Source organism: Schistocerca americana, chromosome 3 (assembly GCF_021461395.2).
Source record: "Schistocerca americana isolate TAMUIC-IGC-003095 chromosome 3, iqSchAmer2.1, whole genome shotgun sequence".
Taxonomy (NCBI): domain Eukaryota; kingdom Metazoa; phylum Arthropoda; class Insecta; order Orthoptera; family Acrididae; genus Schistocerca; species Schistocerca americana.
The window spans coordinates 405,797,913-405,825,446 of NC_060121.1; the positions used below are offsets into that span (position 1 = coordinate 405,797,913).

Below are 27,534 nucleotides of genomic sequence, written 5' to 3' on the forward strand. Positions count from 1 at the left end.
CGATTCTCTTCAGTCGTCGTTGATCCTATTCTTGAAGGACCGTTTTCCGGCCGCAGTGATGTCTGAGATTTGATTTTTTACCAGATTCCTGATATTTGCTGTACATTCGTGAAACGGTCGTATGGGAAAATCCCCACTTCATCGCTACCTCGGAGATACTGTATCCCATCGCTCGTGCGCCGACTGTAACACCAAGTTCAAACACACTTAAATCTTGGTAACCTGCCATTGTAGCAGCAGTAACCGATCTAATTACTGCACCAGACTCTTGTCGTCTTATATAGGCGTTGCCGGCCGCAGCGCCGTATTCTGTCTGTTTACATATCTCTGTGTTTCAATACGCATCCGGCCGCTGTGGCCGAGCCGTTCTAGGCGCTTTAGTCTGGAAACGCGCTGCTGCTGCGGTCGCAGGTTCGAATCCTGCCTCGGGCATGGATGTGTGTGATGTCCTTAGGTTAGTTAGGTTTATGTAGTTCTAAGTCTATGGGACTGATGACTTCAGATGTTAAGTCCCATAGTGACTAGAGCCATTTGAACCATTTTTTTTAGCACACATGCCTATACCAATTTCTTCATCGCTTCAGTGTATTTTTGGACATCCAGGTAATATGGGCAATTTTATTGACCATCTACGGATTGCTTTAACACAACAGAAGTGGCTGTCATTGGGGAAAGTTGAAAATTTGTGCCAGATCGGAATTCGAAATTGGGTGTTCTGCTTACCGGGCATATGCGCTCACCGCTTAGCCATCCATACTCAGCGCCCCTGCTCATTAGCCTCAACACTCATGGCTTCTTCAAATCACACCCACTGGCAGCTAATGTCTTCAGCCACTTTGTGCCTTAATTCATACTGGGTGCAGGATCAAAATGGTGACCATTCTTTCGGACTCCTCTGAAAGACCAGACACCCCAAATACACAAGTGGCTGTGTCTGGAGTTGTACTGTGACTGGGAAACTTGAACTATTGAATGAATGGTGCCGCATTGTATTCAGCAATGAATCGTGGTTCTGCATTACCATGGATGACCATCATGAGTGTGTATGGCAGCGACCTGTAGACAGGTGCCACTCTTCATGTGTCTTAAAGAGGTACAGCAGTTTCACTCCCAGCATCATGTGGGGAGCCATTGGGTATGGCTTGTAGGTAGTGACTGGTAGCCAGTGATGGTGAAAGATTGCAGGGCACTCTCACTTCTGATTTGGAGTAGGGAATACGATCTACGGCGATTTGACTTCATACATTGTGATGAAATGGTGGGCAGCAGCTTATGGTCTTGTTTGCATGCTCTAGGGAAAGAAATACAGTAAGCTTTACTTGCGTTCAAACGAACAGGGTGCCGACTTAAACGACTGCAGTAAAAGCACGGCGTTGGTTGGACGACAAAGGGCGTTTTTTCTGGAGCATGGTGAGGAGACATTTCCAGACGGGCCGTGCCATGGTCGCACTGTGCAGAAACACATTAAGCTTTGGCGCCAGACGTCCAGGTATACGGCCTAGCGCCGAAAAGTCGCCGACAGCGCATTGTAGGCCTTGTTAGCGAGCAAGCCACCAAAAGAAATATAAACGTTCCGCAAATGTCCGTGGGACAGGAAAACTGGCGCCCAGACGTGCAGACTCTGTTTCAAAACATGTTTTGTCAATGCGAGTTTATGGCCGTTCTTTGCAAACTTTGAAATAGACACAACAGGGGAGATAACAAGCTGTTTATGGAGGGCTGTGCTTCCACCCTGTATTGTGTTAGCAAAAGACATGGCAAACGTGTGGGAAAGAGGTAGTGATGCTGGATTTTTTTCCGTTTTCTACCAATTAACTTTAAAGTCTCTGATTGGTGAAATCGGTTTGCAGTGCAAAGAACATTCACTGAGCTTAGAATGCCGGGCTCCAGCTCGTGATTGGCTTGTGTCAAAAAAGAGAAATCTGCTTTAGGAACCGAGCTGACGAGGAAACGGGGAGAAAGGGAGATTGGCACTCTTGTACAAGTCTCTTGTACTGGCGCTTCGCTAGTAAAGAACTGCAGGTCTCTACCTACACAGTGAGACTTGTGTCCTTTGCTAGGGCGCGACTTAGAGCCTGTGCCAGTCGCCTTCTGAACCGTCAGAGGTACTGCTTATATCATCACGGTCACAACGAGTGACGTGTGGGTGTACTTATTTGTCTTGAGTCGGCCGTCTAACCATTTCACGTATTCCGACACGCACAGTCGTGGTACGGAGTCAAATTGGTTTGGAAGACCAGCAAATGGGTCCACCTGCACACTGGAATACGTCGGGGTTTCAGAGGCTCTTAAGGAAGTACCTGCATTCTGAATTAATCAAATGCGAGACCGCGTACTTGCATTTTTCGGGAACGCGCATTTAATAACAGATTTCCGCCATCCATGACTTCAGTCGCTGAATGCATCGTAGCGTGCCGCCTTGACCAGTAGGATGGTAAAGTATTCACTGCTGAGACGTAGGGCTATAATATCTATTTCTCAGCACCCTGTTCTTTCGAATCATATTTTTACTTTTTTTGTATGGTAGAATATAGATGCTTGGTGGTCGCGTAGTTTGATGCCATAACCTGGATTCACGTGTATGAAGTGAGATAAAGTGAGTAGTGTTCTGGTTAGTGTCGTGTGTCGATCCCCAGCAGATGCTTTGCCCACCATAGATCCCATTTTAGTAAGGCTTTTGTTAAATAAATATTTTTTGTATGATGATTCTTTAATAATTTTGTTGTCTTGTCTTGTTTAAGCTCAGTAAATCGATTTCGAATTAGACTACAACTTCTCCCTGAGTTCTGATTAACAGTTCCTTCGCATTTTAATGGCAGTCTAGATCAGAAACATAAGGAGTAGCTTTTTCATTTGGTGTCCACTGTGTGGATCTTTTACTTCATTAACAATAATCTTCCTTCAATGGAAGTCAGACGCCGGAACGTTACGACACAGACAGCTTGTGTCCTCATGTGTTACGTCTCATGTGATAGTATCACGTTGCCATGTTTCAACAGGAAAATGTCGCCCACACTTGGCACGTGTCTCTGTGAATTATCTGCATGATACTGAGGTACTCCTGCGGTCAGAAAGCGTCTGTGGGACCAGTTCGGACGTCATCTCTGTCCCAGTACCAGTATCCACAATATCGAGGACCGATTACAAGAGTTGCAGGTCGGCTTGCCTCGATAGAGGATACAACGGCTTTTTCAAAACGTTCAAACGTGTGCGTATTCCTATGGGACCAAATTGCTCAGGTCATCGGTCTCTAGACTTACACACTATTTAAACTAACTTATGCTACGAACAACACACACACCCATTGCCGAGGGAGGACTCGAACCTCCGCGGGAGGAGCCGCGCAATCCGTCACATAGTGCCTCAAACGGCGCGGCCGATCCGCGCGGCAACGGCTTTTTGATACCATTGCCAACCAAAGCAGTGCATGGATTCAAGCCAGAGGGGACACAACGTCATACAGATACATGGTCTCATATTGCCAAGTTCTTCGTAAACCGGACTCGATATTTTAATCACTGATATATCACGATATACCCCCTCAATCTGTGAAGTTTCATTCTCATTTCGGGAAATCCTAATATGCGAATCATTTACCCCAGTCAAAGATAAATCTGACTCAGGATTAGAGCATAAATTAATTGAATGTATAAAACGAAAGGGCCTAGATGCGAGCAAGGATTGCGACTTATGCTGTGGCGGAAAATCCGTCGTGAGTGGCGGGATAAAAAAGCAAGTCACCAAATTTAGTAGTTGAAAGCGCTGTAGAGGCTAATCAAGGAACGTTTCCGCATTTCTAAACAGCTGACTACATCCACAAAATTTTTGTTTACAGTATGCTACGATGATAGGATTTAAAAACTTCCATGAGTACTTTCAATTTAATGCAAACGACACAAACCCAAAGACCTCTACTAATTCAGATCTAAGGGGGACAAGAATGCATGTAAATATGACAGCACTCTACTAGGATTGAGAATACCAACTCCACTGGTACAAAGACGATAAAGATTGTCCACTTTTTTTATGTAGGCCTACATCAGAAGAAACAAAAGTTTCAAACCGCTTTTGATTCCTTTATTCCGTTAACTCCCATATTTTTAAGACTTCTATCATTTAAAGGCTAATTTTGTTTCCTGACAGGCAGAACTTAATACACGAAGAAATCTTATAAAACGTATTATCTCTGTTATATAAAAGCCAATGTCCCAAATGGGTGACTCACAAACTCATCACCACCCAGCCCAAATCTACAAGGATAGAAACTTGAAATTTGGAGAGGCTGTTTATCTTATATTTTGGGCATCGTTTCAGAAGGAATATTTCGAAATTCCATTCTTAAGAGGATGAAATAGGGGATGAATCGTTTTTTGAAAATATGCTATTAAGGCAATTTTGAAGCAAGAACAACGAAAACTGGTATTTGGTTTCACAGTGGGAACTACCAAAAATCGGTTTAAGCATTTTTGGAAACTCACTGAGGCAGTAAAATAATTGGTGATTGTTTTTATTGAAGATAAATCATTATTAAAGAAACTATTAAAACATTTTTAAAGTTACATCTATAAAAACTGGTATTTGACTTCTCGATTAGAAATAAAAAAATCGTGTTTAAATGATTTTGGAAATTCAACCCTTAATGGTGTGAAGTAGGGATGAAACATTTTACTAAATTATTTCATTATCAAAGCACTTTCAAAGATAAATATATGAACATTTGTATTTGGCTTCTCTCTTAGAAATAAAAAAAATACGTGTTTCACTGCTTTTGGAAATTCAGTCCCTAAGGGAGTGAAATAGGTAATGAAACGTGTATTTCAAGACGCCATGATGATACACTCGACTTGGATATTGCGTATACGAGCTAATGCTGAAACGTACTTGGCACGGAAATTTCGTAGAAGGATGAATAATTTGTAGCACTACCAGTTCCCGTGTAATTGCAATATTTAAAAAATTTAGGTTTCTCCAGCACAAACTGCTTCAGATAAGCTGTAATAAACAGTCTGCATGACTGGTTTCACAAAATAGAGCTATTTTGCATACAACTGCCGTGTCGAAGGTCTCCATATTTATTACACATGTATGTCTTTGTGAATGTACTTTGTGCGTTCGCGGAAAGGTGCAATCGATCTAACGCCTATGTTTTGGGTGCTACGAAGTGGCAGAACGTACATGTCTGTTGATGACTTACCTTCTGACCGCTATCGTTGCTGCGTGCTGTTGCTGCATTTCACTGTTTTCTGAAGAGTTTTGTGACTGGGGGCGGACATATTCGTGTTGCCCGCTGACCGTCTCCTATCAAACTGTTGCTAAGTAACGGCGTCGGCCGCTGCAGGAGCCCCTATATTGTTGAGAAATTCGTCCCGTCGCGATTTGTGTACTCTTATCTTAGAGGATGTAAAGAAAATGATCAGCCCTTAATTAAGGAAACTATGTAGCGGTAACAGTACGGCATGTGGAACAATACCGCAGGGTCCCTGATGACAAGAGGGCCACGGCGAACGAAGAAAAGAAAGGAAAAACCAAAGAAACAGGAAAACAGGAAAATCATCCGTCAAGTGAAATATTTGGCTATGTTAAAGTAATGAAAGGTGGTTCTGGTAATCTTCGAGAGATAAAGATCTGTGAATTAATTTCCTGCTTTATACAGGCCCAGGCAGTTGGGCCAAGTGCTCTGGGCATCGATTCCGTGAGGGCGTAGTTCTGTCATGGGGGAAAACAATGAAGAAGGGTGAAGCAAAATGAGAAGCGGAAAGGCGAAGTAAGAGAACGAAGAACAGGAAATGGTGATAGCAGTAGCAGTATCAGTGGTAGCGTAAGAAGAAGAAGAGGACGAAGTGGAAGGCTGTAACGTGGGAAGGGGGAACAGATTTATGAAGGGAATCAAGATGAGATTCTCACTGGACTGTGTAGGACAATAGTTCCGTAAGACCTTCCTTTCACTGGTATGGACTCACTTCTTTCTCGTTCTCAGTAACTAGATGGGACCATTCTCGTTATGCTAAGAGCTCCAACGCAACTAAAGTATAAAGACTTTATTTTGCATTGTTCTTTTGTTTGTTATGGCTCAGAACAGACCAGCAAAGAAAAAAGTATCCCGATATTGTTTCAGACAATGAGAATATTGACTTTGTGCTATTCCTGTTTTGCACTATGGCACACAGATGAAATATGTGACTGGATTGTGGAATTTTTTGTAGGACGAATCAGCATGTTATCTTGGACGGAGAGTTATCGATAGATGTATACTCCAGGAAAACGTGTTAGGTCTCTTGCTGTTCTTGCTGTAACTTGCGAACAATATTAATAGTAACCTCAGACTTTTCGCAGATGATGCAGTTATCTGCAATACCGACGTTATACAAATATTCAGTCAGATCTTGATAAGGTTTGAAAGTGGTGTAATAATTGGCAGATTGCTTTAAATGTTCAAAAATGTAAAGTTGTGCACTTCACAAAAAAAGACGTAGTACCCTATGAATATAATATCAGTACTTTACAGTTGGAATTTGTAAAATACAAATACTTGGGTGTAACATTTAGTAGGGACATGATGTGGAACAATCACTGAGGCTCTGTCGTGAGTAAAGCAGGGAGAAGACTTCCGTTTCTTGGTAGAATGTTAGGGAAATGCAGTCAGTCTACAAAGGAGATCGGTTACATATCACTCGTGAGACCCATCCTAGAATATTGCTCAAGTCTGTGGCACCCATATCAAATGGAACCGGGAGGGGTATTGAACGTAAACAGGGAAGGGCAGTACGAATGGTCACAGTTTTGTTTGACTCTCGGGAGAATGTCACCGAGATGTTGAAAGAACTAAAGTGGCACACTCTCGAAGATAGACAGAAAGTACCCCGAGAAAGTCTACGAAAACAGTTTCAAGAACCGCCTTTAAATGGTGACTCTAGGAATATAATACAACCCCCTACGTATAGGGATCATGAGGGTAACATTAGATTAATTACAGCATGCACAGAGGCATTTAAACAACCACTTTCCCGCGCCTCGTACGTGAATGGAAAGGGAAAAAGCTTCAATAGCCCATACAGCTGGACGTACCCTCTGTCATGCACTTCACGGTGGTTCGCAGAGTGTAGATGTAGATCCATATGTAGATACAAAATACAGTTATTAAAATTTGTGCCTCTGACTTCCTTGTAAAGTCGCGTTGATTTCAATAAACGAACAGTCGATCTAAATGGTTATGAGGATTTATCAGAAATAGGAAGTGAATTCTTGGCAGTATGACATGGGTGGAAGGTGGCAAAGTCAAAGTTTGTCCTGGGCCTCAATCACCCTATTTACGCCTCTGTTGCAACACTGAATAATTCGTAAATTCCGAGTGTTTCTGCAGCTGCTCCCGAGCTTCGTGTTATTGGTTGGTTTTTGCCGCTTTCCATCTCCCGCGGCAGGAATCAAGGCCGAGTGCCGCAGCCGCTCTTAATTTACCCATCTTTGTTCGCGAATAAAAGCGCCGCGGATGCCGCGGCTGTGTGTGTGTGCCAACTGTGTCCCTCTTTCCCGCCTGGCACCCAACAGCGCCACCTGCGCCGCCAATCCACTGCTCGCGCTCTTCAGCGTCACATATCTCGAGGAATGTGCACGTGCTCTGCACTCGACTCGCATCCTGTCCTTCGATATTCATCAGTCCGGCCTTTCCAAATATTGCTGAGTGACTAACGCTCTCCATCACGCTCGAGTGCTACTGCGAGAGCCGGCCGTTGTGACCGAGCGGTTCTAAGCGCTTCAGTCCGGAACCACGTTGCTGCTACGGTCGCAGGTTCGAATCCTGCCTCGGGCCTGGATGTGTGTGCTGTCCTTAGGTTAGTTGGGTTTAAGTAGTTCTAAGTTCTAGGTGACTGATGACCTCAGATGTTAAGACCCATAGTTCTCAGAGCCATTTGAACCATTTGAGCTACTGCTAACAAAATCACACAGTGTAATAAACACCATTTGGAAAAAGATAATAAATAAAAAAATTTAATTAAACATTAATGTACAACATGAACATGAACTCGAGTGACAAAATTTAGGAAGTTGTTCTTTGCTATTTTTCGAATATTTTGAGGTAATGGACAGCGAGGTGAAGCAAAGCTAATGCAGTGAGCGCTTACGATCTACTCTCTTCTGCAAGAAGGAAGTCAGTACCAAGACCAAGTTATCTGTGCACCGTTCAATCTTTCGACCAACTTTGTTGTATGGGAGCGAAACCTGGGTGGATTCAGGTTACCTTATCAATAAGGTTGAGGTTACGGATATGTAAGTGCTAGGATGATTGCAGGTACTAGTAGATGGGAACAATGGCAGGAGGGTGTCCACAATGAGGAAATCAAAGAAAAACTGGGAATGAACTCTATATATTTAGCAGTCAGGGCGAACAGGCTTAGATGGTGGGGTTATGTTACACGCATGGGAGAAGCAAGGTTACGCAAGAGACTCATGGGTTCAGCAGTAGAGGGTAGGAGGATTCGGGGTAGACCAAGGAGAAGGTACCTGGATTCGGTTAAGAATGATTTTGAAGTAATAGGCTTAACATCAGAAGAGGCACCAATGTTAGCACTGAATAGGGAATTTTATAAGGGGCACTACGCTCCAGACTGAACGCTGAAAGGCATAATCAATGTTAAATGATGATGATGATGAATGGACAGTGGCTCGCTGCAGACTAATTGCATTTTTTTGGTTTCTTTCCTCTTCATCTTTGTATTTATTCTCCACTGAAAATATCTGCACGACAGTAAATATCGACGGTATGCGCCGTATCTCTTATTTGGAAACAAACTTTTCCCATTCGCTCACGCTATTAGCTGAACCACCCAGATAGCCGCAAGCATTAGCACATCGTCCCGGGATCCAGAGAGGCGAAACGGCCGCGAACTGAATCCGTCCAGTAGAGAGTTGTAAAACTACCGTAAGCTACCGTAGACTGTCGTACGTAAGCGTAGATTACGGTAGTTTTTCTAGTAGCCTTGGTCAGTTAAGTAAGGAACCGCTTTGCTTGTACATAAGATGTGTTGCATACCTATCGGGCGTCACCTCATTTCGATCTCTTTGTTTGCATGTGCAATCAGTGTCTTACTAGATTCCCCTTGCTACCCGAAGCAGTGGACCGTCTAGAAACTGAGTGAGGGCAAAGAAAGGGCTGCAAAACCCATGGAACATTTTTGTTCTACGTTGTTGTCTTCGTGTCTCATACTTAAAAATAAATACTATTAATAGGAAAGCCAACGGGCTTGCTGTAGTAGTAACTCCGTTTCCCGGCAGATCACCGAAGTTAAGCGCTCTCAGGCTTGGCTAGCACTTGGTTGGGTCACTGCCCGGATCAGCAGAGTGCTGTTGGCAACCGGGGTTCACTCAGCCCTTGTGAGGCACGTGGAGAAACTACTAGATTGAGAAATATCGGCATCGTTGGCGAAAACTGACAACGGCTGAGAGAGCGGTGTGCTGACCACGTGCCTGTCTGTATCAACATTGGGGATGCCTAAGAGCTGATGATGACATGGCGGCCGATCGGTACCATTGAGCCTTCAAGGCCTGTTCGGATGGTGTTTCTTTATTATTACTAGCAAAACTGAAATTGTTAATGTTAAATCGAGGTTTTATTCGAAAATTGTTGATTTTTTATGAGAAATAAAGCGATGTTTTAGTAGAAATGAGAAAAAAACAGATTTACTATACAGCGCTAGGAAATGCAATTTCCTCAAAAAAATATGAAACTGAGAGAACACCACAAAACAGAAGCACATCAAACATCGCTTCTGTACTCTGTGGAACAACTTTTGTTCTATCAGTAATAACAGGAAACTCTTGCCTTTGATTATGATGAAGAGTGCTCTATTAAGCACAAAATAACAATAATAATTACATACATTTTTTATGTCTGCGCATGCAAACTGTACTTGAAACGAAAGCAATTGCTTCGGTTACATAAAAGCACAGAATTTACGCGGGCAACTAATTTTTATTACTTATAAAACGCAATGAACATTCTGTACGGATATAACATGCGTAATGGACTAAAACTGAACGACGTGTGGTTCTAATTGCGTGCAAAACAAACAAAAAAAGCAAAGGGGATTCGTAGGCTCCCAGTTGCTCTCACACATTCATTTATTTCTTTGCATACCAATGCTATCAATACTTCCCATAATACTAAAATTTCTACGACATTTATGCAGCATACCGAAACTACAGAACCGTAGTTAGGGTAGAGCATTACTCTGACCCAACGGATCAAAGACGAGGGCCGGTGTGCCGGAGTGTCAGTCAGCCTGCATAGGGTTTTAGGCACTTCCCCACATCCGACTAAGTGAATACTGGGCTGGTATCCACGTCCCGTTGCAGTTACACGATTCGCAAAAATTTTGAAAACATTCTCGTACGTTCACACGGATAACATTAGACGCAGACAGATGCAGTACACAGATTCTGTCCCTGGGGGTAGAGGGGTGGTGACAAGAAGGGCATCTGGCTACCCTCTATGACTAACAGCAGATTAATACGTCGACACCGTGAAGAGACGGGGTAAGGCCGGGAGTAAGAAAGAAGCTGCTGCCAACAGAAAGGCCCAGTCTACTCTCCTCCCTCAAACCCGCAATGAGGATTGCTCGGTTCTTTCCCGGCAGTGTTAGTTTCACGATACCATTGATACCTAAAACCTTATGGAACGGTTTAATGATATTTAGTTGACCGATTCGTATCTCGTGTATCAGTTCACTGAATGCAACGGAAGACCGGCATAACAACTCTATGATGATTTGTTTCTGCAGGGACGACAACAGCATCGCAGTGCCTTTGCATCTGTCCCTATGCACCTACTCAATGTTTAGTGCTGCACGTTTTCGTGATTTCATAATTTATTACAAGCTGCTTCACAGAAAGAAAGGTAATTGAGGTAACAAATAGAATAAATAATCATCACATTACTTCTCTGAAACGAACCACTGAAGACCGTGGGGCTCTTATACCAAAACACTCACGTCTGAAAATATACCTGACTAACCTCTGAAATTTTGTCGTTGGAAGTCCAGTTCACACAGTATTTTCCTACATGTTTACATTTGGAGCTACTAATCTAGATTAATTGCAAAATTTAAAACGATGTTCTTTCTGCTAGTAAGACAAGTAATGCGTTGTTTCCCATATTGTCAAGTTGTAGGAAATTAATAAATTAATTGTAACTCCAAAGATATCATGAAACAGATTTTAAAATACTGTAAGGTTGTAGAATGAAGGCTTTCACGACCGGATGACACCTGCTGGTAAACTTTTCGGGATATAAGCATCAGGATAATTTTAATACGAAAGAGGAGGCAATGAAACTTAGCGACATATGGACAGTAGCTCTGCAGAATCGCTAGACAATATTATCTTTGACAAGACGGTAATCCTTAGTTAATTATCTTTGACAAGGATTATCCCTGCTCATCACGTGTTCCTTCGACCACGCCCCCTTTCCTACAGTATATATATCGCTCTCGGACGTCCAACCGGTCAGTCAGCAATACTCAGCGGACGAGCGCCTCTGAGGATGTCCACCGCAGCCCTGGACGAAACGTCAGGAACACAAGAGTTTCTTGGACCACGACCTCACATCCCAAAAGGTTTACCAGCAGCTACTGTAAGGTTGCCCATGAACATTCACTGTTTTTTTATTTTTGTGAAGTTCTTTAGTGTTTATTGTCATGACGCGTATCGGGATTATCTCATAGAGTACATTTGTAAACACGACTTTGACATACCAGCCGTGTATCGTCAACTGAAGCTTAAGCTTCATCAGTTAAAAACATAATACCGACAAGGAACCTAACAGGCATAACGCTAGATTTCATTGCGCCTAGCTGGGCAAAACAGACCACCAATTCAAATGGAGCAAACCTAGCCTTAAGCTTGTTAGATTGGCATTACGTTTTTAACTGATCGAGTTTAAGGGTCAACTGAAGATTCACGACCGGTATGTCAAAGTCGTGTTATACTCATACATGTGTACTCTATGGTCATCAGAATGTGGGATGATCCCGAAAAGCGTATTGACACGAAACAATACGGAAATTCACGAAAAACGAGTGCATATTCATAAGCAACCTTGAAGCATTTTGAAATCTATTCCATAGTTACGTTGACAGTGGTTTCATTTCTCTTAAAGGACTTTGAGTCCAACTTAGATATCATGATATCTATACTGAGAGAGCCACCTGGTTATTCTAATGCTGCTCATAACCAAAAGCTCTCTGAGAAGGAACATTAAACTTCCCGTCGCCATGAAAGTTATAGGAGACGGCACATCGGTCGAAATTGGACCAACCTGTGGCGAGATATGACATTTTTGAAGAAACTCTCCTAAACACGAAGAGGGTTTGAAGCCCGAGCCATCCCAATAGAAGTCCAGAGCTGTGGAAACAGTAAAGTCAGTTATTTTATGGCGTGAAATCAGCCAACTCTTGGAACGAGAAGCCAACACACTGGTGCTTCATCGACGGTGTTGTTGTCTGCATCATTTCTTGGAAAAAAAAACCGCGTATAACTAATGTATACAACAACAAATATAATGTAAACATGAATAGCCGCTGAAGATGAACGTATCGGTTCAAAACCGCTAACGACGGCATTTGTGCATGTAAATAGCATTTTATCAGTGGCTGATTGTCGTTTTCTTCCCTGCAAGAATCAGCTTGTAGAAACTTTCTTCTTGGTACTTAGAGCGTGGTAGTTTCCTTGCTGTGGAATTTAGAATTTTCTCATAAATTATTTATTTCCTAATTTGCCTCATCATTTTTTCCGGTGTTGCAGTAAACGACATAATTTTGTGGTATCAGAACACATTCTTCAATTTCTTGGACACAAATCAATTATGTACAGTGGCACAGGGGAAGACAATAACAAACACAAATGTATTTCTTGTCGTCATCTCAGATGAATAGGACGATTGCTGCACTTGTAATTGTTACAATTAAGTTTTTATTACGTGTTTCATGGGGATTAAAATATTCAATGCTTTGTGTTTCAATATTCATAACAAATGAAATGTTTTCGTACCAGATGATGGCTTACAACCGAAATCCGTAGACTAATAAAAACCAGTTAATACAGTTCAGTGACGTGAGTTTTTTGAAACAAATATCGATTGCTGAAAATTGCCTGAGAAAAAGCTATAAAATTTCATGTAAGTTATAGCTTTAGGATACTTATTGTGGTCATAGATAGGTACATAACTCAAGTTTGTGATACATGAAAAGGATTTTTCAGTAAAATACTTTTCATTAAAATATTATAAAAGAGAAAATAAGTATTGCAGAAGTAAATATCTCAATTGTTTATCCATTTTTTCGAGTGCCGATGAAAGGAATATTTAACCGTCTGTTTTCAACGAAGAACTAGAATAACCATGTCAAAAATATAATAAAATGTTCTATGTTAATATCAGTGTTTATTGTATTTTTCATTAAAAGACTCCAAAAATACTACAATAGTTTGTTTAAACATAATAAGGGCTATTCCAAAAAAGTAAAGGACTAAAATCGATGTTATTAAACTTAAAAAAAACGAGCCATAATAATAAACTATCCAAGTCCGAGGACGACACGTCAAACACGTCGCTCAGCAGCTACATGTAAACAGTAAATTCTGATGGGTAGCGTGCTAAAGAAGTATACAGGTTGAGTGCAAAAGAAATTTTCACTTTCAGAAATTTGAAGAAACGAAGCGGTACAACTTATTCGCTTCAAACCTTCAGCTGTTAATATAATATCTCTGGAACTTATTTTTTTACGTATGGGCACAATTCGTTTGTTGGAAGTTGCCGCCGCCAGAGAGAGCTAGCGCAGAATTTCGGAAAAGGGTGCTTATTGTACCTGACGCTCACGACTTGATCAGCTTATTGATTTCTGTGGGCTTTACTGGGATGTTGCTATAACGCGATCAAGCTTTTGTTTACGAATGCACCCCTTCGCCTCAAATTGTTCGTACGAGCCATAAAGGGAGACTCTGCTGTGTGGCTCCTAGTGAACGTGTATGCAAAATACTGCACTGTTTCGATTCTCTGAATTTTTAAAAGTGTTAAGTTCTTTTGTGCTCACCCACTATCTTGTTAACGAAGGGTGCGAGTGAAATTTGAACTCATTTAGAAGGGGACTTTATCGAAAACTCTATTTCTCAAATAAATTTCTTCCAACTAGGATAATATTTCAAACTGGAAACCGTGGTGGTTCTTTACACAGATTCGCAATTAGCTTGTAAACGGCTGGCGGACCCATTTTTACACAAACAACAAAATTACTGGTTATTTATAAGGAATTTGTTCATCACTTTTTTACTCAGCAGTAGACGACTATCGATACCTCGCGATAGTCGCCACACAACTATCTTTGAGACAACAGCAGTAATACGTATGGTGACTGTGACAAAATATCTTTGTCAAGGCTCACTAAGGCTTTAGGCCCCTAAAAGAAATGTGCTCCAGAGGTCGATAGTATCTTTGATTCGATGTAAGAGGTGGGGGAAGTCAGACTGCAGATAACAGATGGATTCAAGTATCTTTGTCGCTGCTGCGTGCTGGATGACAGACGGATGACCGATGACAGCGCTACTAAAGAGGAGTTGTTTAACAGTTTTGTGAGATTGTTTCACCAAAGTAGTCGAAGCAGATATTCCAGAATTCCAACCGAGAACAACTGCTAACAGGAGTGTCTTAGAAGTAGATATCCTTGGCGTAGCGCAGCAGCTTAAAGCACTTAATAAAGGCAAGTCTCCCTTTGTAGGTCGGCGACGATAAAATATTTTCACCTTCAGAGAGAAAGTTAGTGATTGGGATTTCGTGAAAAGATCTCGGCGCAACGAAAAACCGCCTTTGTCTTAATCCTGTCAGATTATGCTGATACGATAGCCCCATACTTGCAATCATATACCACCGCTCGCTTGAAGAAAGATCCGTACCTAAAGACTGGAAAGCTGCAACGGTCACACCAATACCCAAGAAAGGAAATAGGACTAATCTGCTGAATTATAGACCCATATCACAAATGTAGATTTAAAGTAGCATTTTGAAACATACACTGTGAACGAACATTATAAATTATCTCGGAGGTGACGATTTATTGAGATACAGTGAGCATGGCTTCAGAAAATATCATTCTTGGCAAACAAGTAGCTCTTTATCCGCGTGAAGTAATGAGTGCTACCGACAGCGGAATTGATCCCACACATCTAGATTTCGAGAAGGTTTTTGACACCGTTCCTCGCATATGGAATACTGCTTCAGTTGTGTGACAGGATCCGAGATTTCCTCTCAGAAAGGCCACAGTTCGTACTAATCGACAGAAAATCATCGAGCAAATCAGAAGTCAAGTAAAACAGAAGTGATATCCGGCATTCCCCAAGGAAGTGTTATAAACCCTCTGCTCTTTCTATATTACATAAACGATTTAGGAGATAGTCTGGCCAGTGCCCTTAGATTGTTTTCAGATGATTTACCGTACAGTAAAGTCATCGGAAGATCAAAATCAATAGGAAAATGACTTAGATTCGATATCTGAATGGTGCGAAAAGTGGCGATTGTGTCTCAGTAAGGAAGAATGTGAGGTCATCCAGATGAGAACGAGAAGAAATCCGTTAAATTTCGATTACACGGCAAAGCACACAAATTTAAAGGCTGTGAGTTCGACTAAATAGTTAGGAATTAGAACTGCGAGCAACTTAAGTTGGAACAATCACACAGCTAATGTTACGTGGAAGATGAACCAAAGAGTGTGTTTTATTGCCAGTACAGTTACAAGATGCTACAGTCTGGAACCGCGCGACTGCTATGGTCGCAGGTTCGAATCCGACCTCGGGCATGGATGTGTGAGATGTCCTTAGGTTAGTTAGGTTTAAGTAGTTCTAAGTTCCAGGGGACTGATGACCACAGCAGTTAAGTCCCATAGTGCTCAGAGCCAATTTTTTTAGTTACAAGATGCAACAAATCCACTAAAGAGACTGCCTACAGTGTGTTTATCTATCCTCTGCTAGAGTTATGGCGTGCTCTATAGGATCCTCACCAGGTAGGATTGACAGAAGATATTGAAAAAGTTCAAAGAAGGGCGCGAAATAGGGGAGAGAGTGTCACGGATATGATGAGGGACTTCAGATGGCAATGATTAGGACAAAGGCGTTTTTCGTTGCGGCGAGATCTTTTCGCGAAATGTTGTCTCTCCTCTGAATACGAAAACATTTTATCGTCGCCAGTTTACATATGGAGAAGTGATTATCACAATATAATAAGAGAAAGCTTGTACAGAAATATTTAAGAGTCCCTTTTTGACACTCTCTGTTAGAGAGTGGAACGGTTGGGAAATAATCTGAAGGTGGTTCGAGGAACCCTCTGCCTAGTCCCTCAAGTGTGAATTGTAGAGTAGTCATGTAGATGTAGATGTTGTTCCAGAAATGTCACTTGATATCACACCGATTCCGTTAAGCACAGCTTCGTGATAGACGGCAACTTGAGCGTTTGACTCGAGTGATCCAGTCTCGATGGTAGTGGTGGCTCCAGTCAGCCACAGAGGCTCCAGCTGGCGTCAGGTCGTGAGTAATGGCAGTCGCAGCCCCGTACGGGGTGTGCGTGGCTTCCGCCGCGGCGCGTCCAATGCGCCGGTGAGGAAGGGAGGCTTTTCCCGGGGTCATGCGGGGCCTTGGTGAGGTGAGGTGTGGGGTGTGCAGCAGGGGGCGAGCGGCGAGCCGTACCGTCTTGGCGGCCCGGCGCACGCTGCCGCCGTCGTCGCGCGCCAGGCTGTCGGCGGTGGCGCCGATGTTGACGGAGAGCGTCCCCCACGAGTCCATGCTGGCGGGCGGGCGGCGCGCGGGCTACTGGCCGCCGCTGCGGCTATTGTCGGAGGGTTCGCCTCGCTCCGCCCGGCTCGGCTCGAGTCCCCTCCCTGGCCGCCACGGGCTGCGACGCCTGCCCGACGCCGCCGCGACGCCATTATGTTGTGTCCCCCAATGGCCAGCACCCTATCTCCCCCTCCCCATGTAAGCAGCGACGTGTCAGTCATCCTACACTGGGGGCCATGGGAGAAAGGACATCAAATAACGAAATATTACACTACTGACCGTTAAAATTGCTACTCCACGAAGATGACGTGCTACAGACGCGAAATTTAACCCACAGGAATATCATGCTGTGATATGCAAATGATTAGCTTTTCAGAGCATTCACACAAGGTTGGTGCCGGTGGCGACACCTACAAAGTGCTGACATGAGGAAAGTTTCCAACCGATTTCTCGTACACAAACAGCAGTTGACCGGCGTTGCCTGGTGAAACGTTGTTGCAATGCCTCGTGTAAGGAGGAGAAATGCGTACCATCACATTTCCGACTTTGATAAAAGTCAGATTCTAGCCTATCGCAATTGCGGTTTATCGCATCGCGACATTGCTGCTCGCGTTGGTCGAGATCCAGTGACTGTTAGTAGAATATGGAATCGGTGGGTTCAAGAGGGTAAGACGGAACGCCGTGCTGTATCCCAACGGCCTCGTATCACAGCAGTCGAGATGACAGGCATCTTATCCGCATGGCTGTAACGCATCGGGGAGCCACGTCTCGATCTCTGAGTCAACACATGGGGACATTTGCAAGACGTCTGCAGGAACAGTGCGACGACGTTTGCAGCAGCATGGTCTATCAGCTCGGAGACCATGGCTGCGGTTACCCTTGACGCTGCATCACAGACAGGAGCGCCTGGATGGTGTACTCAACGACGAACCTGGGTGCAAGAATGGCAAAACGTCATTTTTTCGGATGGTCATGATGGTCGCATCTGTGTTTGGCGACATCGCGGTGAACGCACATTGGAAGCACATTCTCCAGATCTCTCACCAATTGAAAACGTCTGGTCAATGGTGGCCGAGCAGCAGGCTCGTCACAATACGCCAGTCACTACTCTCGATGAACTCTGGTATCGTGTAAAAGCTGCATGGGCAGCTGTACCTGTACACGCCATCCAAGCTCTGTTTGACTCAATGCCCAAGCGTATCAAGGTCGTTATTACGGCCAGAGGTGGATCTTCTGGGTACTGATTTCTCACTATCTATTGCGTGAAAATGTAATCACATGTCAGTTCTAGTACAATATATTTGTCCAATGAATACTCGTTTATCATCTGCATTTCTTCTCGGTGTGGCAATTTTAATGGCCAATAGTGTACTTACCATTAAACCGCAACCCGTATTTTTTACAGAATCGAACTCCCACGTGTAAAACATCATATCTTACAAACTATGCCTCATGAAGTGTATAGCGTCCCCAGTGCTCTATTACGAAAAGACTTAAAAAAACAGTATTTATAAAGAAGAGACATTAAAAAATTGAATAATATATTTTTATCATGTAGCCGTAAAATAATAATTTCTCTGTGTAGGTTTAGATTGCAAAGAAATAATTTATGACAAAATGATCTAAAGAGACGACAAGATACGCTCTTTTGTTAATTTTTTAGTCGACTTCACTTCCACTTTTGTCTTGAGTGTGTATAGAAGGACATCTTGCGAGTGCTGGCAAATGTAAGCATATTTGTATGAGTTAAGCATATAATATACCGATTTAATATTATTGTGCACTTTTAATTTGTAAGAGGTGATCCCGATTTCATGTCCGCCTTCCTTGAATTAATCTGCATTCAAGTAATTTACAATTCAACAATCGCAGCTTCCGATGCAGCCAACGACGCCATTACGTGGCAATAGTAACTTATGAAAAATTAGCGGAAGCGAAATACTCGCCCGCTATTAACATAATATTAATTTTTCTCCACAGCCGCACGAAGCTGCAGAAATACGTAGCTTTAAGATTCTTATTTTCAGTACTATAGCCGAGAGCCAGAACCAGGACTCCGACTACAATACAATGGTTAACGGAGGTAAGAAAAATACTCTCGCGCGTGTGTGGGCCGCAATTGTAATTAATAACTAAAGATTTCTTGCTTTAAAGTAAACTGAATACCCGAGGAAATTAATATGAAAAGTTTATTACATTGTTCAACTTATATGCTCATAATGAGATTTTCACTCTGCAGCGGAGTGTGCGCTGATATGTTTTAATCTGCCAGGAAGTTTCTTATATGCTCATGTTTTAAAAGGTTCAGCGAGTCTAACATTCATTAACGTAACAAATAATTTGAGATTAATATTGTTAAAAAGGAGAACTTCAGGAAAGCATTTAATCGTAAATCAAAATTAAATGAAATATCATTTTTATTAAGGCCCACCACGTAAGTCGGCAACAATCAAAAAATAATAATAACAATAATAATATATTAAATTACGACGGCCGACGGACGCGAGAAGTGATATAATTTTACAGGTACATTCAGTGATATACGCAGTTATTGTCTGCAAAATGTGTTAGTAGTTAGTAGTAAGAAAAGTAATATATTAAACTGTACCGCACGATGCTGCAGTTTTACTATATGAACAGTGAAAATGGAGTAATCGATAGATTTTTGGTTCATTGTTTTGGGGGACGATGTCAGCGAGAAGAAGTTTTCCTAAGGTTTTGAAATTATGTATAAAGTTTCTTGGAAGTCGTTACAGAGTTCTCAGTTTCAAATAGTCTAGATAATTTGCGCGCCGTCAGTTACGCTGTCTCAAAAATAGTCAAATGGCTCTGAGCACTATGGGACTGAATATCTGAGGTCATCAGTCTCCTAGAACTTAGAACTACTTAAACATAACCAACCTAAGAACAACATACACATCCATACCCGAGGCAGGATTCGAACGTGCGACCGTAGTAGTCGCGCGGTTCCGGACTGAAGCGCCTAGAACCGCTCGGCCACCGCGGCTGGCCTACGTTGGTTTCTAACTGTATTACTTGACCTTTTGTGTTTAACCTTTAAAGTAAGATTAAACTGAGGTGACAAAAGTCATGAGATACTTCCTAATACCGCGTCGGACCTCCTTTTGCCCGGCGTTGTGCAGCAACACGACGTGGCACGGACTCAACGAGCCGCTGGTAGTCACCTGCCAAACACTGAGTCATGCCCCATAGATAGCCGTCCATAATTGCGAAAGTGTTGCCGCTGGAAGTTTTTGTGCACGAACTGAACTCCCGATAATGCCCAATAAATGTTCGATGGGATCCATATCGAGCGATCTAGGTGACCAAATTATTCGCTCGAATTGTCCAGAATGCTCTTCAACCAAATCACAAACAATTCTGGCCTGATGACATGGGGCACTGTCGTCCACAAAAATTCCATCGTCGCTTGAGAACATAAAGTCCATCAATGGCTGCAAATAGTCTTCAAGTAGCCGACCATAACGACTTCCAGTTAATGATTGGTTCAGTCGAACCAGAGAGCCGAGTCCATTCCATGTACTTGCACAGTGCCTTTTTGTCCGCCCCCGGTAGCTGAACGGTCAGCGTGACAGAATGTCAATCCTAAGGGCCCGGGTTCGATTCCCGGCTGGGTTGGAGATTTTCTCCGCTCAGGGACTGGGTGTTGTGTTGTCCCAATCATTTCATCCCCATCGACGCGGAAGTCGCCGAAGTGGTGTCACATCGAAAGACATGCACCCGGCAAACGGTCTACCCGACGGGAGGTCCTACTCACACGACATTTATTGGAGTGCCTTGTTGACGACTTGGGTCCATGGCTTCGTGAGGCCCGCACCGCACTTGAGCAACTACCCTCATCTCATTCCAACTAAAATAGGGACTCATGTGACCAGGCCTCGGCTTTCCAGTAGACTAACGTCCAATCGATACTGTCACGAGCCCAGGACAGACGCTGCAGGCGATGTCGTGCTGTTAGCAGAGATATTCGCGTCGGTTGTCTGTTGTCATAGCCCATTAAACGAAATATTGCTGCGCTGTCCTAACGGATACGTTCCTCGTATGTCCCGCATCGATTTGGAAATTGTAATTTTGTGATAAGTTCCCATGGGACCAAACTGCTGAGGTCATCGAACCCTAAGCTTACACACTGCTTAATCTAACTTATTACGCTAACGTCAACAGACACACCCATGCCCGAGGGAGGACTCTAACCTCCGACGAGGGAAGCCGCCTTGAATTCTGCGGTTGTTTCATACAGTGTTGCAAGTCTGTTAGCAATGACAACTTTACGCAAACGCCGCTGCCATCGGTTGTTAAGTGAAGGCCGTCGGCCACTGAGTTGCCCGTGGTGAGAGGTAATGCCTGAAATTTGGTATTCTCGGCACACTCCTGACACTGTGCATCTCGGAATATTCAACTCCGTAACGATTTCCGAAATGGAATGTTCCTGGCGTCTAGCTTCAACTACCATCCCGTGCTGAAAATCTGTTAATTCCTGTCGTGCGGCCAAAATCACGTCGGAAACCTTTTCACGTGAATCCGCTGAGTACAAATGACTGCTCCACCAATGCACTGCCATTTTATATCTTGTGTATGCGATACTGCCGCCATCTGTATATGTGCATATCGCCGTCCCATGAATTTCGTCCCATCCGTTTATACCTCTTAATCACTAGACTGCAACGGCATTTTAAATTTCTATATGGAGTCAAAAACTTAATGAAATACTGAATATCAATTTTTTCCCACTGGAAGGCGTTACATAGGCGACCTCCAACTGGTACTGTGGCCTGAGTTAGCCGTTGATTAATACAGTTTGGGCATAAGCAGTATAGTAGGAAGAATACGGGATTAAATTTGTATTTCATTGACGGGTGTACAGGATGTGATATTAAGTATTCACAGCTGCCACCTCTGTGGCTCTGCTCGGCTCAGCACTGAATCGAACTGAGCTTCACTGACTAAGCCAGATACGCTGTTTATCCAATTTCAACTATTGCCCTCGTTTCAGCAATACTTGAGACTGCCACTGCCCCAGCTAAGACTGGCAGAGAAAATGAGAAGGCCCACAGAAGAGCAGCACGATTCTTTATCGATTCATTTAGTAAGCGCGAAAGCGTCACGAAGATGCTCTGCCAATTCCAATGGCACACTCTACAAGGGAGGCGTTCTGCGTCGCTGTGTGGTTTACTCTTAAAATTTCAAGAGTGTAAACTCCTAGAAGAGCCAACCAATATATTGCTTCCCTTATCTATATCCCGCGAAAAGATCATCAAGGTGAAATGACAGAGATTTGAGCTGACGGGAAGGTTTACCAGCAATCGTTCTTCCCCGGACCATTCACTATTAGAAGAAGAAAGGGGGGAAGTGGCACAAACTACCCTCTGCCACACACCGTCAGGTGGGTGACCCGGAGTATATGAATTTAAATGAAGATGTGGGTGCAGAATTCATCAATTATAGTGTCTGGAGAATGGTGGCGTCCCTGCCGCTCAGTAATCGACGACCAAATATTTTCAGTAAGTGAAAGATCAGGAGAACGTGTTGGCCAGCTCAACATTCGAACACCCTCTTCATCGAGGTTGGTCAGGACAGCACCGGCAACAAGCGGTCTACCGTCATTTTCTTGAAAGGCAACCTCACGGACACCTCGAAGACAAGGCACAGTCACCAGCCTTAACGTTTCAGAAATATAACAACTGCAGTCTAAAATATCGGGTATGCATATGCAGTTGTACCTTTACACCAAGTACTGGACCCGTATGATGATGACGAATTGAGTCTGGCAAAGTTCGTTCTCCTCGGAGGCTTCAGAAACGGGTAGGGCCATCGTGATTCTGTATGCAAATCCGGAACTAGTTTGAAAAGGCAACGTGGTCTCGCTCATGTGTCGAATGTTGTCCTGTTGTCGTGGGATCCACCACAGCAGGTGCGCCTCTCTTTACTGCTGGGTGGAGGGATGCCATAACAATGGTCACCGTCCTGACAGTCGGTAGTGATCCAGACATCGCAGCACTGCGAATACGGACATTTGTCTTGCTGCAAAAACAAACAGCTCTATGTACGTGACGTGCCTATAAGGTCTTACACTTTCCACCTAACAATATGTCTGTCCCCCAGAGTGCTAGTACTGTGAGGCAGTTCCATCTTGTTGGCGTTCTGTATGGCCCTCCTTAACCCTTCGATTCAATATTTGCATGGCAGAAGTAGGATCTCTACTCACATGAGCAGCAATGTGTCGTAACGACGCAACAGTCTTGATACACCACGGTCCTAAAGCCGTCGTATCTAGACACGTCTTCGTAGAAGGCTCTCTGTCTTACATGAGGCGTAAAACGAACTTCTTACAAACAACCAAAATTCAAATTATATTTCAGAATGAGAAACCTGCTGTATTATCTTTCCCAATACACGGAATATAGATGGCGTTACTTTTTATCGAATTGAGCTGAAGTATCAATCATTTTCATATCCACGTATGTACTATACTTTGCCAATTTGACGTCTGTTGCATTCCGCATTATGGTGTCGCAATTTTCATGACCAGCAATGTAAATGTGGCTCTTTTCATTCAGGGCCATACCCTAAGATTCAAAGGATATGAAGTGGAAGCAGTACTTCAACAACGAGTAATATGGAGTTGTAGCGTACACTCCATGTTATTCGATTGGCACGTTCGACAAGAGCTAAAGGAAACCATGCACAAATCTGGAAAGAGGATTAAAATTCATGGAGAAGAAATAAAAATTCTAAGGACTGCCGGTAATATTGCAATTCGTTTTGATATGGTAAAGGACCTGGAACAGCAGTTCAAATGGAAAGTGTCTAGTTAAGATGTTGTAAGATGAACATCGACTAAACAGGGGTAATGTACTTCAGTATAATTAACTCATGTGACGTTCAAAGATTTACGTAAGACACTAAAACTGGCGCTGCTTATGCAGCAAAGTATCTGATGATGATCGAAGTAGAGAGGATATAAAATGGAGATCGAAAACAGCAAAAATAGCGTTTCTAAAAAATAGAAATTTGTTAATACGTAGTGCAAATTGAAGTGTTAGCAAGTCTTTTCTGAAAATGTTTGTCATGGGTACAGCCTTATATACACTCCTGGAAATGGAAAAAAGAACACATTGACACCGGTGTGTCAGACCCACCATACTTGCTCCGGACACTGCGAGAGGGCTGTACAAGCAATGATCACACGCACGGCACAGCGGACACACCAGGAACCGCGGTGTTGGCCGTCGAATGGCGCTAGCTGCGCAGCATTTGTGCACCGCCGCCGTCAGTGTCAGCCAGTTTGCCGTGGCATACGGAGCTCCATCGCAGTCTTTAACACTGGTAGCATGCCGCGACAGCGTGGACGTGAACCGTATGTGCAGCTGACGGACTTTGAGCGAGGGCGTATAGTGGGCATGCGGGAGGCCGGGTGGACGTACCGCCGAATTGCTCAACACGTGGGGCGTGAGGTCTCCACAGTACATCGATGTTGTCGCCAGTGGTCGGCGGAAGGTGCACGTGCCCGTCGACCTGGGACCGGACCGCAGCGACGCACGGATGCACGCCAAGACCGTAGGATCCTACGCAGTGCCGTAGGGGACCGCACCGCCACTTCCCAGCAAATTAGGGACACTGTTCCTCCTGGGGTATCGGCGAGGACCATTCGCAACCGTCTCCATGAAGCTGGGCTACGGTCCCGCACACCGTTAGGCCCTCTTCCGCTCACGCCCCAACATCGTGCAGCCCGCCTCCAGTGGTGTCGCGACAGACGTGAATGGAGGGACGAATGGAGACGTGTCGTCTTCAGCGATGAGAGTCGCTTCTGCCTTGGTGCCAATGATGGTCGTATGCGTATTTGGCGCCGTGCAGGTGAGCGCCACAATCAGGACTGCATACGACCAAGGCACACAGGGCCAACACCCGGCATCATGGTGTGGGGAGCGATCTCCTACACTGGCCGTACACCTCTGTGATCGTCGAGGGGACACTGAATAGTGCACGGTACATCCAAACCGTCATCGAACCCATCGTTCTACCATTCCTAGACCGGCAAGGGAACTTGCTGTTCCAACAGGACAATGCACGTCCGCATGTATCCCGTGCCACTCAACGTGCTCTAGAAGGTGTAAGTCAACTACCCTGGCCAGCAAGATCTCCGGATCTGTCCCCCATTGAGCATGTTAGGGACTGGATGAAGCGTCGTCTCACGCGGTCTGCACGTCCAGCACGAACGCTGGTCCAACTGAGGCGCCAGGTGGAAATGGCATGGCAAGCCGTTCCACAGGACTACATCCAGCATCTCTACGATCGTCTCCATGGGAGAATAGCAGCCTGCATTGCTGCGAAAGGTGGATATACACTGTACTAGTGCCGACATTGTGCATGCTCTGTTGCCTGTGTCTATGTGCCTGTGGTTCTGTCAGTGTGATCATGTGATGTATCTGACCCCAGGAATGTGTCAATAAAGTTTCCCCTTCCTGGGACAATGAATTCACGGTGTTCTTATTTCAATTTCCAGGAGTGTAGAAGTGAAACGTGTACGATGAATAGTCCAGGCAAGAAGAGAATAGAATCATTTTAAATGTGGGGCTACAAATGAATGCTGAAGAGTAGATGAGTATATCAGATAACTAATAAGGATGTGCTATCCAATTAGTGAAAAAGAAATTTACTATACAACTTGAATAAGGGAAGGGATCGATTGAATGGACGCCTCCTGAGGTATCAAGGGTTGGTCAATTTGGGTGGAAACTGTAGCCAGTAAAATTGCTGAGGGAGATCAAGGCTTGCAGAAGCAGGTTCAAATGAATGCAGGTTATATCTGTGATGCAGAGATGAAGAGCTGCATCAAACCAGACTTCAGATGGAGGTCTACACCAATATCTATAGGACAAATACGAAAATCTTACAGAACACTTTTAGACTTATGTGTCCTTCTGAGAGCATAGGCTTCTGCGTCCATTGTCAACTTAAAACTTTTCCATGTTTCTCACCACGTCCTTATTTTGTTTCAACAGCGACGGTTTGACTGCTGTTGCAAGTGGTCTCCATCAGAATGGTCTATTTTCTACTGGGTCGGTCTTGCACAGTGCAATGTCAGTTTCTCCAGAACGTGTGACGAAGCAAGCTGGGATAATTTTATTTTCCCTCTTGTTTTGCCATCTGCCTCCTTAAATTCAATTATTTTCATTTTGAACTAATTACCATTAACATACGTGAATGTAATCTGCATTCCCATAAAAGAGAAAGATTGGCCCTCAGTTGTAAAGAACATGACGCCAGATCTAATTTTGTGCTTAGTTTTAGGTATGTAATTGATTTTCTAATTTATTTTGACTATTCCTAGTTAGTACCTTTTATTATAGGCCGACATCAGTAATTGCTTCGTAGCTTAAATTCTATTGTTGATGTATAAACAAATATAAATTCTGTACTAATTATAAACATTTGGAGGAACAACTAATAGTATTCTTAAATGTTCTATTTGGCTTTATTTCAAAACGTGTTAGCAAAGCCAGCCCTTAATTAATTCCAAAGTAATTAACAGTTTTGTCAAAAGTATTGGTTATGTAATCATATATGTTAATTTCGTGATTTAAACAAAAAATATGAACTTTGTGGTTAGGTTTTTGCTGCTCGTAGATGTTCAATAGTAAATTATTGTAGCAGTATGTGGAGGTTTGCCTGCAACCTATTAATGAGGCTTATCGAAAGATAAACAATAGCGCACTGGCCAAATAACTGTGTATTATTGGGGGGTTGCGAACTGTGAAATTAAAGTACTGTGAAACGCAACTGTACACCTGTCGGCTACATTATTTACAGTAGTCAGTGTCGGAATTACAAATCTCATTTCTCAGCCAGCATAGCAACGCAGGACGTCGACACCGAGGACAATCAACGAAGAAACAAAGTAGGCGAGCCGCTACAAACGTCAGTGAATTCTTTACTTTAGGCTTATCCAACGCTACCCAATGGGGCAAGAACGCCCCTGCCTGCCCCTCATCACACTCGTAGGCAAGCACAGGTAGTGCAGGGTACCTGCCAGGCTGTCCTGATAGCCCGCGTTTTGCCCAAGCGCCAATTGCCCGCATGTACTCGGCCAGTGGAGTACGATCGCATACTCTACAGCCCGGATGCAACACTGCCCGCCCGTCAGCCCGTTTGCCCACCCAAGCTCACCTGTACCCATGACAGACAGGCATGCGGGCTGGGTTTATTTAGACGGATGAAAGGATTTTAGAAGCAGGTACTATACACTGAGTGACAAAAGTCATGGGATACCTCCAAAAATCGTGTTGGACATCCTTTTGCCGGAGTAGTGCAGCAATCCGAAGAGGCATGGACACAAGAAGTCGTTGGAAGTTCCCTACAGAAATACTATATTCAGCCACACTCCCTCTATAGCCGCCCATAATTGCGAAAGTGATGCCAGTGCAGGATTCTGTGCACGAACTGACCTCTCTATTATGTCCCATATTTGTTTTTGGCACTCATGTCGGGTGATCTGTGATATTCACTCGAATTGTCCAGAATGTCGTTCAAACGAATCGCGAACAATTGTGGCCTAGTGATTTGGTACACTGTAATGCATAAAAATTCCGTTGTTGTTAGGGAACATCAAGTCTATGAATGGCTACAGGTGCCAAACGTAACTAGAGGACTTAGTCCATTCCATGAAAACACAGCCCATACCAGTACACAGGCACCACCATCTTGCAC

General features: G+C 43.7%; 1 protein-coding gene across 2 annotated transcripts in view; it reads right to left on the reverse strand.

The window, feature by feature from the left end:
* The window catches only part of LOC124606279 (F-box/LRR-repeat protein 2), a 730,587-nt gene that overhangs the window by 342,522 nt on the left and 360,531 nt on the right, over positions 1 to 27,534 (reverse strand). Inside the window, exon 1 of one of the 2 annotated variants that reach the window (XM_047138261.1) lies at positions 16,720 to 16,856. The exons of the other annotated variant lie outside the window; for it this stretch is intronic. Within the exon in view, the coding sequence (XP_046994217.1) occupies positions 16,720 to 16,815 (96 nt within the window). The 5' untranslated portion in view covers positions 16,816 to 16,856. Of the gene's footprint in view, positions 1 to 16,719; positions 16,857 to 27,534 lie in introns of those variants that run through there. 2 annotated transcript variants of the gene reach the window in all.